Genomic DNA, 14,213 nt, shown 5'->3' on the forward strand with positions numbered 1-14,213 from the left:
CCTATATTCCATCCACCATATCACTTTTTTTTTCTTTTCTTTTTTTTTTTTTTTTGAAACAGGGTCACATGTCGCCCAGCCTGGCCTTAAACTCACTTTGTGACCGAGACAATTGGCCTTAATTTCAGGGTAAAATTTCCCTTTATCTCTCCTTTATCCACTCAATAATATGATTTCCAAACACTGGTTGTCAGGCAACAGAATTTCATAGCTGTTCACAATTAACAATATACTTGGATTTACTTGTTTTTTTTTTTGTTTTGGTGTGTGTGTGTGTGTGTGTGTGTGTGTGTGTGTGTGTGTGTGATTGAACTGATTTGTAATTGATTCTAAGCTGTAATTCTTTTTTCTCTCTAGCAATCTGGAATGCATTTGAGCAGAGCGGTACCATCTACTTAAGAAATGTCATTGATTATTGAGTGCAGGATATCTTTTCTGCACTGTAGTCATAATTCTCTAGACTCAGGAGCTTCCATTTCTAAAATAGAACCAAGTCTCCAATGCGTCCATTTCAAAAGAGATCACCTTCAGAACTTGAACTAATGCATTTCTGTTTTGTTGAGTTGGCAATTAGTCTCAGAAAGTACCGATGACTCCTCAAATATCCAGTCTCTGCTGGATTTAAAGCGGAAACTTTTGTAAAATGCAGCAGCGTTTCTGGTTCTCAGGGTTCACTGTTGCTTCCTGAAATCTAAGAGAGAGCCTGACTGAGGAGGTTTCCCACAGCCTCTGGCTTGGTATGGGGCAGAGTTCCGTGTCCTATGGCTTGTGTATCAGAAACTTTGCACACCAGCCGTGCCACACGACTTCCCCAACAGCTGCCCGGTTTAGAGCCTTAGAAGCCATCAGAGAAGCCCCAAACTGGGGAAACCCAAGACGGAATAGGGCATGAGTCCTCAGGAAGCTTACTACCTAAGGGGCTCAGGAAAACTTTACCTACAGGAATAAGAATCATTGTGGCCCAGCAGTGGTGGCGCACGCCTGTAATCCCAGCACTCGGGAGGCAGAGGCAGGAGGATCTCTGTGAGTTCAAGGCCAGCCTGGTCTCCAAAGCAAGTTCTAGGAAAGGCGCAAAGCTACACAGAGAAACCCTGTCTCGAAAAACCAAAGAATCACTGTGAGCAGTTCATAAACCAACTGAATCAAAACATTCTGTTGTTGAGAAAATGATGAGTTACTGGTGGGTGGGGAGATGATTCAGTCGGCAAAGAGAACACCTTGGAAGCTCCGGGGCTCCATTGCAAGCGTACACATGAAAAACACCAGGTATTTGTCTGGTGTTTGTAATCCCAGCGCTACAGAGGTGGAGAAATGTGGATCCCTGGGGCTCACTGGTCAGCCAGCCTGGGAGAATTCCAGACCACTGAGAGGCTCGATCTCAAAGCAAAACAGATGGACAGTATAAAATGATCCGTATGAGTTTTTAAGCTTTAAAGCTTTGCTTTTGACACTTCGTTTTATTTAAGTTTTGACCTTGGTCATGTATCTCTGTCTGTATCTCGTGACTTGTTTACACAGGGATTGTCTACCACATCTTTTCCTGATGTTTCGTAACAGAAAAACAATAGCCTGATGGGAGACCCGATGTCGTTTACCTAGCACCAACCAACAATGCTTACACTGCCTGGCAAAGCATGCAGGTCTCCTGGTTCTCAGTTATGACCACTGCAAGATATGCTGAGTTTGGGGGACCACCCCACATCCAGTAGGGGTTGCAGTGGGGTGGTATCAAGCCTGCAATAGTCCTCTGTTGTACACCAGTTTTGAAAGCCTTAGTAAATGCAGTTGCAGGGTCTATCCAGCCACTTTTCATGACAAGGCAGACATTGTTGGGCCCAGAGTCCCCCCAAGACCATCAAGAGACCAAATCCGATGCAGAAGCAAAGAGCCTTTTTATTGTTGTGAGTTAACTCGGGACCCTCCCCCTCCTTGAGTAGCAATGAGGCAAGATGTTTCCAGGGGGTAAGTGGGGTCTTAAGGTCTTCAGACTTCCTAGGAACAGACTCAGGATTGGTTTATGCGAGTGGCAATCATGTTAGTAACTTTTAATTGGCTAAGGGTTAGTTGGGGGCGGGGTTACAGTTATCTATTTTGGGGCAGGCCTGGACAAGTCCCAGGCTTTGTCCTTGAGCTGCTGTAGAGGCTGGCTGGCCGAACATGTACTGACTGTGGGGGCTGCCTCAGTGGCCCAGGCTTGGTGCATGCTATCTCCCTGTCCCTGCTGGCAGGGGCATCAGCGATTCATTGTCCTTTGTTCATGGCCCTCCCGAAAACTGCTTGCTCAAGTCTCAGGAAATTGAAATTGAAGACTGAGCAGCCTGTTATGGAGGCTGCTTGGTCCTTTCAGATAGAAGATGTGAAATACTGTGTGTATGCATTCTGTACGTTCACGGATTCCCCCAAGGTGCTCACAACTGTGAAATAGTGGAGAAAAAGTGATAATCCAACAGTAATAATACCCACTATCTGTTATTTGAGCCCCGGTGCTGCTATCAGTTAGCACACAATTATTAAATGAATATTTATTATTTACAGGGCTCCAACCTGTAGTTAGGAACAAGAACACGGACAAAAAAGTCAAAAACACCTGCAACTCTGTTAGGTCTCTAAAGCACTTACAGTTTGACAAAGTTGGTCAAATGTACATACAACTTTATAATTCTTTAGAAATTTTAATTATTTTTTTTACATATTCTTAATTTTTTTTGGAAGGAGGAGAGTTTATCCATTTGCTTGTTTTTTTGTTTGGCTTTGGATTTTTGGTTTTTGGTTGGTTTTTTTTGGGGGGTGGGGGTCGGTTGAGACAGAATCTCATTTATTAGCCAAGGTTGTCCTGGAACTTATTGAATTGCCCAGGAGAGGCTTGAACTCATGGTCAGTCTTCTGCTTCAGCTTTCCAAGTGATAAAATTACAGGAATGACCCACCAGACACAGCCTAGTCTTGATTTTTCAAAAATTTTATTCAACATGTTTCTCTACAAAAATAAATATTTTTTGGTCATTTCCTTTATTGTGCAAAATAGGCACACAAGTAACTTTAGGAAGCTGGGAGGGTCCCAGGAAACAACCCTCAGATTAATTATTCTAGCACCTAAGGAACTCAGATTTCCCTCTTAAGAAGAAAAATATACATCATTGTCAATCTGAAAGAAACCACTCAAATAATTTAAAGTTTTCCTGGTTAACAATGGGAAAACATAATGAACCCATGTGTTATAGTTTTCCACCATGCTGAATTATCACATACCATAATTCTCTCCGAACGTCCAAAACACACCACACACATACACCACACCATGCACATATACCACCTGCAAACACACACACCCTAGACACAGATGCCCACACACATGCATATGCACACCACATACATTCCATACACATGCACACAAATATAAACACACCCTAGACACACATGCGTGCACTCACACACTTGTTGCTTTTAGTGGAAGAACAGTCTCAATTACTCTCAGATGAAGTGAATTCTTATTTATATTTCTGTCTGCCCCAGTGTATGGCTTCATAAGAATGTATTCTTCATTTCATGCACAAAAGACTGCCCTAATCCCCCTCTTTGGCCACTGGAGTATGTCCAGAACTTTTCAGCAGAAAAGGGCCTTTCTTCCTTGATCCCAAGCCAGAGTTGAAATGAATCTTACAGGACTTAAATGGCCCAACATCCCCACGTCACCACCGACTTCTCGTTCAAAGGGGTACTTTGGGCGGCAGGTGGAGTTATAATTATAGATTAGAAAAAAGCAGCATCAGCAGCTGTCCCTTCTGTTTGTCCTCGGCTATAACTGTCATCAGTGGGCAAACTGGCATAAACAGGCCTCAGCAAGTGGAAAAACATTTAACCCTGGACTCGAGACGCACTGGAACCTTGCAGCAGCCAGAGACCAGGCGGAGTCCTGACGGTCCACGCGTGAAGGCTGGAACTCGGAGCACCCTGATCTGAAGACGCCTCTTCAGTGACAGCCTGAAGATTTCGCTTCCCGTGGGAGACTCCAAAGAAACAGGTTAGTGCTTAGTCAGCTTACGCACTTGAATGGTGGTGACCTTGGTGCTCCGTGGTCTTAGGGTTTTTGACAGGCTCATAGAAGGGTGAAGGAGCAAATGGAAGAAAAGGAAGGTGGTTAGAGCCTGTTACTTAACACAATCTGCCTGGAGAGCAACTGAGGACATTGGCTTCGTTTGCTGCGTTCCTCTCCCTAGTCAACTGGGCTCTCCTTAGGCCAAGAGACAAGGTAGCCCTGAAAAAGTAAAGAGTGTTTTGTGACAGATGTCTCATCTTTTGTGGCACCACTTACTTAGGCAAAAGGCCCTGGTTTGTTTCTTAATTAAAATCAATAATTTTGGAGGATTAAACCAGTGATTTTTGTGGCTGCTGTTGTTGTGAAGAGAGCTGCCAGTTCTTAATTCCTTAGAGGAAATAGACAAATGAATTTTGAATGAAACATTTTCTTGCTTGTGATAGAATGCATGATATAGATTGCTGTATAGGAAAAATATACTAAAATGTGTGTGTGTGTGTGTGTGTGTGTGTGTGTGTGTGTGTGTGTTATAATTTGACCTAAACACTACATGTTCTCAGTCTAAGTGGTTCTGCGAGAAGCATCTCATAGTTCCATTGGAGAAAAGTTAATATTGTAAAGAAATCTCATTTTGTTTGCATGGGACCTATATGCTAGCCAGTAGCTGAGCAAGATTTCTAAACAAAGGTCAGCTTTGAGCTATCTATCTCAAAGTCAAATAGCACGTCTCAGTGGGATGCTATGGCATAACAAAGCGCTCACTGAAAAGCAGGCTCCAGGCTCCCTTCTCATCCTGCCCACATCCATGGCACAGAGCCAGTACAAGGAGTCCAAATAATGGACTCTCTGGGGATCTAGCTCAGTTGGCACAGTGCCTACCTCACATGCGCAAGACTCAGCACCTAGTAAACTAGGCACAGTGGCATACATAGTCCTGCAGTTTCAGCACTCACTCAAAAGGTTGATCCAAAGCTCAAAGGTCATTCTTGGCTAAATACCACATTCAAGGCCACTGTCTTACAAAAAAAATTTTTTTTAAATAAAACAAAAACAACAAAATAAAACAAATAAAAAAAACACACACACAAAAAGACCAAACAAACAAAAAAAAACTCATTTTGTTCAGCTCTGAGAAGAAAGTCGACCACCTTTAAGCATCTCACTGAGACTTTCCAAAGGGAAAATACAGCATTTTAATATCAGGGTTGCTCAGCACATGGGCTCTTTTTGAAAGGTACAGAATTCCAACTGTGCATCCATCCATCCATCCAGAGAGTCACATAGACACTCACATCCTACCCAGTAAGACCACCCAGAGTAACCGGCCAGTTAAGCTGCTCTAAGGGCCTGGCTTCTTCCTTAAAATAGTTCCTGGTTTCTAGGAAGTGAGCCGTAACTTTTTCCTCTTAGGAAGTTTAAAGGTGAACTCAATACCTCTACATATTTTAGCAGACACGGGCCCAGGCAACGGGTATAACCACTGCTTTTTAAAACATCCGTTTAGCAAACCACTTTCCTAAATCCTCCTGCTATTAAGAAGTGGCCTTACAATGTGTCTAGGATATCTGCATGTGTTAGTTTTGCTATTTGTTGAGCATTAGCTATCGACTCTAAAATAATACTTACCAGTTACGGAAATTTCGGGGCTTTTAAGAACACTCTTTCCTGAGACCACCTTCCTCTCCTTCTGTGCTCTAAGGTCTGGGACTGAGATTCTAGACGGTGAGATGGTGCTGTCTGCAACTTCTACATTGTAAAAGGAGTGCAGGAATGTAGGAAGGGTGGGTTGGCTAATGAGTCTTCAGCTTTAGTCTCCTCTGATGATTAAAAGAAGGAAAAGTGCATGCCAATGCAGACAGCAAACGTTGTTTTCACCCATTTTTTTTTGTCTTCTTGCTCTTCTAGACCCAAACCATCCGAGATGACTGTCACTTACTCCAGTAAAGTAGCAAATGCAACCTTTTTTGGATTTCATAGGCTGCTCCTCAAGTGGAGAGGCAGCATCTACAAGCTACTGTACAGGGAATTTATTGTTTTTGCTGTTCTTTACACAGCAATCAGTCTGGTGTACAGGTACTTTCGCTTTGCATGTCTCCTTAAATGGCCCTCAGATGTTATGTAAGACTACAGTCTCAAAAATCGGATCCCCTTGGTTGCCCGCTGGCCTTCTTCGCATTACGTAACCTCTCCCTCTGCATGAATCTCTCTGTCGTTTTGTTTTTTTTTTTTTTTTTCTCTTCAGAACAGGGAATTTTACTCTACACCTAACCATGTATTAGGAGTCAGCAACTGCCAGAGACGACGGGCTCGCATTCCAGCCCCACAGGAATTGATCCTGATGAGGTGTCAGCCACGCTGCTTTAGGCGTAAATGGAAAGATTTAACCTTACACCCTTATTATTGTATGACGATTAATGGCAAAGCCCACAGACACATACTTTTGTCCTTCTCTCAACCCTCAGAGTTTGAACTTGTGACCTGACAGCTTGTTGCAACTCCAGATGGAGTTCACATCTGGGTGAATAGAACTTTCCCAGGCAGCTTGCCTTTAGTCCGGATGGTAAGCTCTGCCCTGAGGACAGTGTTCTCAAACCTTACCAGTGCCACAACCAAAGAATTGAGGCCCGAAGAATAATTTGTTCTCTTTATGTCTTCTGATTTCAGGATGTCATTTTCGCAAAAGGAGGTATTTATTCTTTGTTATATCAAGATGTGTTCCCGTCAGGTCGATAGAGACGTTGAGCTAGCCACCTCTCAACAACTCAAAACTACAGTCTTGATAAAATTTCATCAGTATGCTAAGAAAAGAAGCTTGATGAGTCATTAAACTAAAATTGATTCATTGGAGGAAACTAATAGGAAACCTTAAGTTTCTTAAGGCTATATTTCTACCTTAGCTAGGTATATAATTCTTTCTTCTACCACAGATGAACAAATTGTGAGTAACCATGTTACCTACACCCTTCCCAGTGGTTATGAGACTCCACTTGGAGATGAGGGATATTTGTATAGTTGGCTGAGCATTACCCAAAGCGAAATATCGAACAATTATTTTGTTATGCATCAAAACTTCCATCCTAGGGCTGATGTATGTATACATCATCATAAGTGCATACTACCAACCTAGCTCAGGTGGTAGAGTACTTGCCTAGCACGCATGGAGTCCTGGGTTCATTTCCTAGCATCACATAAAGCCAGGCATGATGGCACAGACCTGTAATCCCAGCACAGAGGAGGTGGAGGCAGGTGGATCTGGACTTCAAGACAATCCTTGGCTACTTTGGGCTACAAGAGACCCTGTCTCAAAAACAAAACAAAACACTATTCCAAATGAGTGTACATTTTAGGATGGATTTTGTGGGGCTGGGGATTTAGCTCAGTGGTAGAATACTTGATAAGCAAGTGCTAGGTCCTTGGTTCAAATAACCAAAATAACCAAAACAAAAAACACCAAGGCAAAAATTGCAAGGATAGAGACTTCTTATATTTTTCAGATATCTTATAGATTATCTTAACAGCTTAGTCATATGTCGCATGAACCTTCAGGATAGGAAATGGTGGCAGATTAGTGGCATTCCAGAATAACTATCTATCTCCTTAGTTTGTTTTTACTAATGTGAGTTGACTGTTGCTACTGCTGCTTAGAATATAAAAAGCCCTGAGAACCGTTACTGTATTGCCAGAAATGCTCTCTGGGGTCTCTCAACTTTTGCTCCAGTATCAAACTCTTACCTCCCAAAGTCTACACAGACTTTTGTTTTTCTGAAAATCAGAAAGTGCATACTTTTGTAAAAATCACTTTAATTATGTTTCTCCTTTTTTACAAGTCTCATTGTTAATTCTTGGAAAAGTAATTTTTTTATTTTATTTATTTCGTGTGCTTTGGTGTTTTGCCTGCATGTATATCTGTGTGAAGGTACCAGATGCCCTGGAACTAGAGTTACAGGCAGTTGTAAGCTGCCATGTGGGTGCTGGGAATTGAACCTGGGTCCTCTGGCAGAGCAGTCAGTGCTCTTAACCACTGAGCCCTCTCTCCAGCCCAAGTAGGTCCTTTTTGTCTTAAAGATTTATCAAGAACTGTTGGGTTAATAGGCCAAGAAAGTAAAGCAGACCTGTGGGAAATATTAACAGTTCATTCTTGTACCTGCTATAGGCTTTGGTTCTGTCTCTTCCAACTTGGAGGAATGATAAAATAATCTCTGTGGTAATTTCTAGCTAAGAAAATTTGTGTCTATTATTCATATTTCTTTGGCCAATTAGTATTAATACCACCCATTTTGGTTCTATGTTTGAAGATATATGCTTTAAAATTATTTATATAATTGATTTTTTTAAATCTCTATGGACCCATAACCTGAAAGAAAAACAAACAAACAAACAAAAAAAAAAAAAAACAGGCTCCTAGAGACTAGACAATACACAGACCTGTGCTGTACCCTGGCTTGGCCTAACTGCTCCTAAGAGCTACACTTTTCACTCTAAATACTCTCTGACCATTTCTATTTATGTAGCAGAAAGCCACCCACCCTGTCTGTGACTTGTCATCAACACGACTCTCTCAGGCCTGTGAATCCAGCCAGTGCCTCTCTTGTCACTGTCCCCTGATTCCATGAACTCTGTCTATCACCTCATCCAAAGCCGAGACAGGAACTCCACACACCCTGGACCCCAAACTCCTTCCTCACCAGTACCAGCTCCGCTTCTAGCCTCGTTGGTCGGATAGGGCTCCCTCTGCTTCCTTATCAACGTTCTAGCCAAGGGAACTGTTGGTACTTGTTCTGGTGGATCTTTTCCTTAGATTTCTTCATCCTTGAGATGAACTGCACTATTGATCTATGCAAATTCTTACGTGGCTTCTCTTTCCACATTTTGGTGATTATTACTAGCCTGTCTTTAGAGATTTCGTTGGGCTCTGAATTCCCTCCCTAAAGCATAATAATGGTCTCATTATGGGCAGGGGTATTAAACAGTCTCAGAAAAAGAGTTTGGGGAGGTTAAGTCAGATCTACAGGAAAAGTTTTGAGACAGTGGCAAATGTAACAGTTTCCACATTTAAGATTAAATCAGCTTTAGCTATATTTCAAATAGTTATGAGTGTTTAAGTAAACAATTATAATATTACTTGACATGTGATATACACAATCTAGAATGTGTTAATTAACTTAATTAAGTAAATTAGCACATTCTGAATTAAGATCAAGATGTCTAATGTTGTTACTCAATAATGACTTAATAACTCTGACCCACCAAATCAATACTCTCTTTCTTGTAAGTATTCCTGATGAATAATTGAAAAGTGGAAACCAGGTCTGGTGGTGCAGGGCTGTAAACCCAGCTACGTGGCTGGCTGAGGCAGGGGAATGACAAGTTTGAGACCGGCTTGGTCTACAGAGTGAACTCAAGTCAGCCTGGGCAACTTCAGTGAGTCCCTGTCTCAAACATAAAAAGGAAAATATGAGGCTGGAATTCAGTGAGAGTGTCTTCCTGGCAACTGTGCTGACCTACCTTTGATTCTCAGTGCAAAGAAAGAAAGAAAAAATAAACTCTTTTGTGACATATTTTTCTCCAAAATCCAATAAATCAATTATATAAAACCCTAAAAATATAAAGTTTTAAGAAACAAAAAATGGTTACTAAATCCTTTATTTAACGGCCAAGAGACTTATGTGCTAAAAACTTGAATACTTGAAGCACAAAGCAATTTTTTAAAGACTTTGGAGACACATCTGTTTGAAGAAAAAGGAACAAAAATATAGAGTTCCTTTGAACAACAACAAAAAAAACCTGAGATTATTTGTGCTTAACTGTTTGCACTTGACGGCACCTGCAAGCGCAGGTGCAGAAATACCATATCATAAAGGGCTGTGCGTTTTATTTTTGCTCCAGATTGTTACTTACAGGAGCCCAAAAACGTTACTTTGAAAAATTATCAATTTACTGTGACAGATATGCTGAGCAAATTCCAGTAACCTTTGTGCTTGGTAAGTATAGGTCACACGCAGAATGCAGCCACACTGCTGTCTCCATGAGATGACACAAGACTGCATGAGTGCTTCCGGGCTGAGAGGCATGCCGGGAAAGCCGCTGCTTGCAAGGGCACACGGTGCTTCTGCTAAATTAACATCCAACAGTTTGAGGTCGTGATCTGCTATCGGACAGTTGAGCTTTCTCTTCACTAACCCTCCATTTTTGCAGTCAATATTTCAGTTCTAATACCCACTTACTGGGTGCCCCTCACCTTGCCAGGCACATAGGACATTTCCTCCCCTCTTGGAGGGGCAAAGTCGTAAGGTGTGGATGATTTTGACATCCTTTCAGATCTCAAACCCCCTAAAAAGGCCTGAGTCCTGCTAAAAGTGTGTCCGTTGAGGGGGTCTGCCGTAAGAAACTGCATGATGACTTCCGGTTACCCCACAGGGTTCTACGTCACTCTGGTAGTGAACCGATGGTGGAACCAGTTTGTGAATCTGCCTTGGCCGGACAGGCTCATGTTCCTCATCTCCAGTAGTGTCCACGGGAGTGACCAGCACGGGCGCCTGCTCAGAAGGACCCTGATGCGCTATGTCAACCTCACGTCCCTGCTCATCTTCCGCTCCGTGAGCACAGCGGTGTACAAAAGGTTTCCGACCATGGACCACGTGGTCGAAGCAGGTACTGTGCATGCTTTCTTCTTGTGGGCTCTTGTCAAGATCGGGTGTCTATCAGATGTGGGAACCCCCAAAATACTCTAGAAAGCACTAAAGTGTAAACATTCAAGAAATGTTTATGGGTTGCCTCCTGTGTGCCAGAAAAAAATTTTTTTTCTTTTTCTTTTTGTAGTTTTTCGAGACAGGCTTAAAGATGCTTTTTTATTATTATTATTATTTTTCTTTGGTGGTAATGCTCAGGATTGAACCCAGGGCCTTGGTTATGCTAGGCAAATGCTCTACCACTGAGCTACATCCTCAGAAGAATTCTTAAAGGGCAAAGATGAGTATGGTATGATTCCTGCCCTCAAGAAGTTTACTTTGGAGGTAGAGGAGAAAAGTAGTCAAAAGTCAAGATGTCTTGAGATAAGTACAGAGATGATGGTCACAATCGTTCCAGCAACCTTTCATATGTAGAACCTTACAGTTTCCCAGTATCGTATGGCCATTGTTTTTATTTTGTTCTGAGTTTTTTGCTTTGTTTTGTCTCTTGTTGTTGTTTTTGTGACAGGTTATCACTATGTAGCCCAAGCTGGCCCTGAACTCACTGCAATCCTCCTGCCGTAGCCTCCCTGGGAGTGGGATTACAGATGTGAGTCACCGTGCCTAGTTTATAGCTGTTTTAGATAGGTCTCAAGACACCATGAAAACAGTAGGGGACGGATTTAAAGAGACTGATTACTAACACAATTAAGATTCAGACTCCGAAACATTATGATGGCATGTGTCTTGAAGCACCATCCGTTCTGGAAGGAGTCTGTGTGTCAGTTTCATCCAGGTAAACCCTCCTCCCCAGATGTGGTCGTCAAAGGCTCTCCCTCTCTTACCTCTCCAGTGCTTCTTCACAGGAGGCGGTAGACGTAAGAGTTCTGTCTGGGTTCGGTAGACGTAAGAGTTCTGTCTGGGTTCTTGGGTCTAACATGCGGAAAATGAGTCATGTGTAAAGGAAGGTTCTCTTTGCTATGTAAATAGTTGATGCAGACGCTGTAAAACCAGCCTTCGGTGGTGAGAGGCTTGAGTGAGGTCATTCTTGGCCCACAGTGACGACCTGAGGTCTCAGAAGAATTCCACCTTCATTTAGGCTACAGTCTCCAACCAAATCGTAATCTTGTTTCCTTTTTCCTCCAAAAAGAACAGTGTTTGTTTTTTAATGTGTTGGCCTTGTTGTTGTTGTGTGTGTGTTTATGGGAGACACTGATAATAACTAAGTGTAGCATAAGGGTTGGAATTCTGACTCCTCCACTGTCCACTAGTTACATGATGTTGTTTAGGTACTTAGCCTTTCTGTGCCTCAGTTTCTTCATCTATAAAATGGGCTTATGCTAGCACCTATGGCTTTTTTTGTTGGTTGGTTGGTTGGTTGGTTGGTTGGTTGGTTGGTTGGTTGGTTTTTCGAGACAGGGTTTCTCTGTGTAGCTTTGGTGCCTGTCCTGGAGCTTGCTCTGTAGACCAGGCTGGCCTTGAACTCACAAAGATCTGCCTAGCTCTGCCTCCCAAGTGCTGGGCCACCACCGCGCAGCCGATAGCACCTACATTATAGACCTTGTAGATTCACTATGAGAACTAAGTAAGTTAATGGTCACAAAGTGCTCAGAGCAGTTCCTAGCACCCGGTAAGTGCTAAGCCATTTCTTGCCACTGTACAGGAATCATCTAGAACCATATGGCACAGCATTTGGGTCACTCCTGAAGACTCCTTGTGTCCATGACATCCCGGGTCCTTTTGATCTATTTTCACCATGAGGTTGAGACAGTTGGGGTGGGAAAAGAAAGCAAGGGTGTATGTCAGAAAGTGGTGGGGTGCAAGGAATCAGTGGAGGATCCCAGCAGCAGTTGGAGTAACCTGGCAAACATTCAGGTGTAACACCGGGGACCAAAACCAAATTAACCGCCTGCCAGTTACTGCTTCAGAATAACTAACCTGAAATGCTCCTTGGCAACTTCAGTTTCTTACCCTAATATATAAAGAGTAAAGATATTAAGAATGACCTGCTCTGAAGGAAGGTAGAAAGGCAGCAAACAAGGAAAGTGTGGGTGAACCACTACTTCTTTAGTTCTGGCACGGAAGGGCTCTGGTCAGCCTCATCCTCAAAGCAAATCGCATCCTCTTAGCATCACTGTATTAAAAGAGCATCCCGTGGAGCCAGGCCAGGCGGTAATAGAGAGGACTTCGGGGCATTCTGGTCAGACCTGACCTCCCAGAGCTGAACTGGGCCCATGTCTGCAGGGGTAAACAGGAGAGTGGTGTGACTTCATTTCCTTTGAGTGTGTTATTCACAGCACACTTGTACAAATGGCTGCCACACACACGCAACCAGGCTTTTTCCTTTCTAAGGTATCTGGGATGTCGGATATTACCTCTATCCCCACTATCCATACATATCCTTACCATTGTAAGGGGATCTGAAAAACAAGAGTCATTCACTCACTGGTGTGCATTTAAAGTCGTGTGTCTGAAACCACAATCCACAGACCCACAGACCCCGGCATTTGGCTGTTCACTTAAAGTGCATTGGACTCCACTTTGAATCTACTGGATCCAAAAACTTGAACCCTTAGAAGTGCTGCTTAGACCCCTTTCATGAAACATGCTTCCATGTCTCTCCTTCCCTCTCTGTATTTTAAGAGAGTCTTGTCACGTAGCCCAGACTTGCCTCACACGGGAATCCTTCTGTCTCAGCCTCCCTGGTGCAGGGAATCAAAAGTGTGTGTCACCATTCTTGGCTCCCTGTCATTTTTACACGGTGAACTTGAAAAGTACTGAATTGTTTAAGGGATGCTTTAAAAACAAAACCAAACAAAAGAACAACACCTCTTTTTCTGATTCCCCGGGCGGGGGTGGGAGGGGGGGGGGGGGTGGGGAGAAGGGAGAGGGGATTCCAGTCATTTCTACTGAGTACCAACGATGAAGACCGAGTAGATTCAGACTGGGCTGACCAGTGACTGCAGCTGGCTAAGATGTGCCCTCGGGCAGAGTTTGAGTCACTGGTTTGTGCATACCAAGCAGAGTTCTGGCTTAAAATTTTTATTTAGTTCCTTCGGGCTGGCTGAAGGAGACAGATCTAAGAGAGATCAGACGGAGCCAAAATCTTTCTTAGTGCCCATGAGCCTATGACTCACAACCTCCATTAAATGGCCTTGTTTATCCTGAGGCAGGGGTCTAATATACTGGGGACTGCGACAAAAGGATTGTCCCAAGTTCACGGCCAACCTAAGCCACAGTGTGAGTTCCTGACCACATAGCAAGATCTATACCTCAAAAGACAAAACAAAAATAAAAGGGGGGAGACCTCTTCTTGAACCTTCCTGTGTGTTTTTTTTATAAAAGGGGCAGAGGACATGGCTTGTGCTCCAAAGAATGTAAGTTTGTGCACGGCGTGTGTACGATATCAGGCCTGTGTGTCAGGTGATAGAGCAAAGGTTCCAAGCCACTGAGCTGCAGGAACAGCCCCAGAGCCCGGTGTTTCCTGCTGCCCTGGGCCAGCACCCTCTC

The 14,213-nt window shown here is 43.2% G+C and overlaps 1 protein-coding gene across 1 annotated transcript in view; it reads left to right on the forward strand.

Annotated features, from left to right (window-relative positions):
• Positions 1–3,514: 3,514 nt before the first annotated feature.
• The window catches only part of Best3 (bestrophin 3), a 44,412-nt gene continuing 33,713 nt past the window's right edge, over positions 3,515–14,213 (forward strand). The window contains exons 1-4 of the mRNA XM_036170162.1: positions 3,515–4,020; positions 5,941–6,108; positions 9,922–10,016; positions 10,453–10,686. Coding sequence (XP_036026055.1) covers positions 5,957–6,108; positions 9,922–10,016; positions 10,453–10,686 — 481 coding nt within the window. The 5' untranslated portion in view covers positions 3,515–4,020; positions 5,941–5,956. The remainder of the gene's footprint in view (positions 4,021–5,940; positions 6,109–9,921; positions 10,017–10,452; positions 10,687–14,213) is intronic.

The sequence above is a fragment of the Onychomys torridus genome, chromosome 20 (genome assembly GCF_903995425.1).
Source record: "Onychomys torridus chromosome 20, mOncTor1.1, whole genome shotgun sequence".
Lineage (NCBI taxonomy): Eukaryota > Metazoa > Chordata > Mammalia > Rodentia > Cricetidae > Onychomys > Onychomys torridus.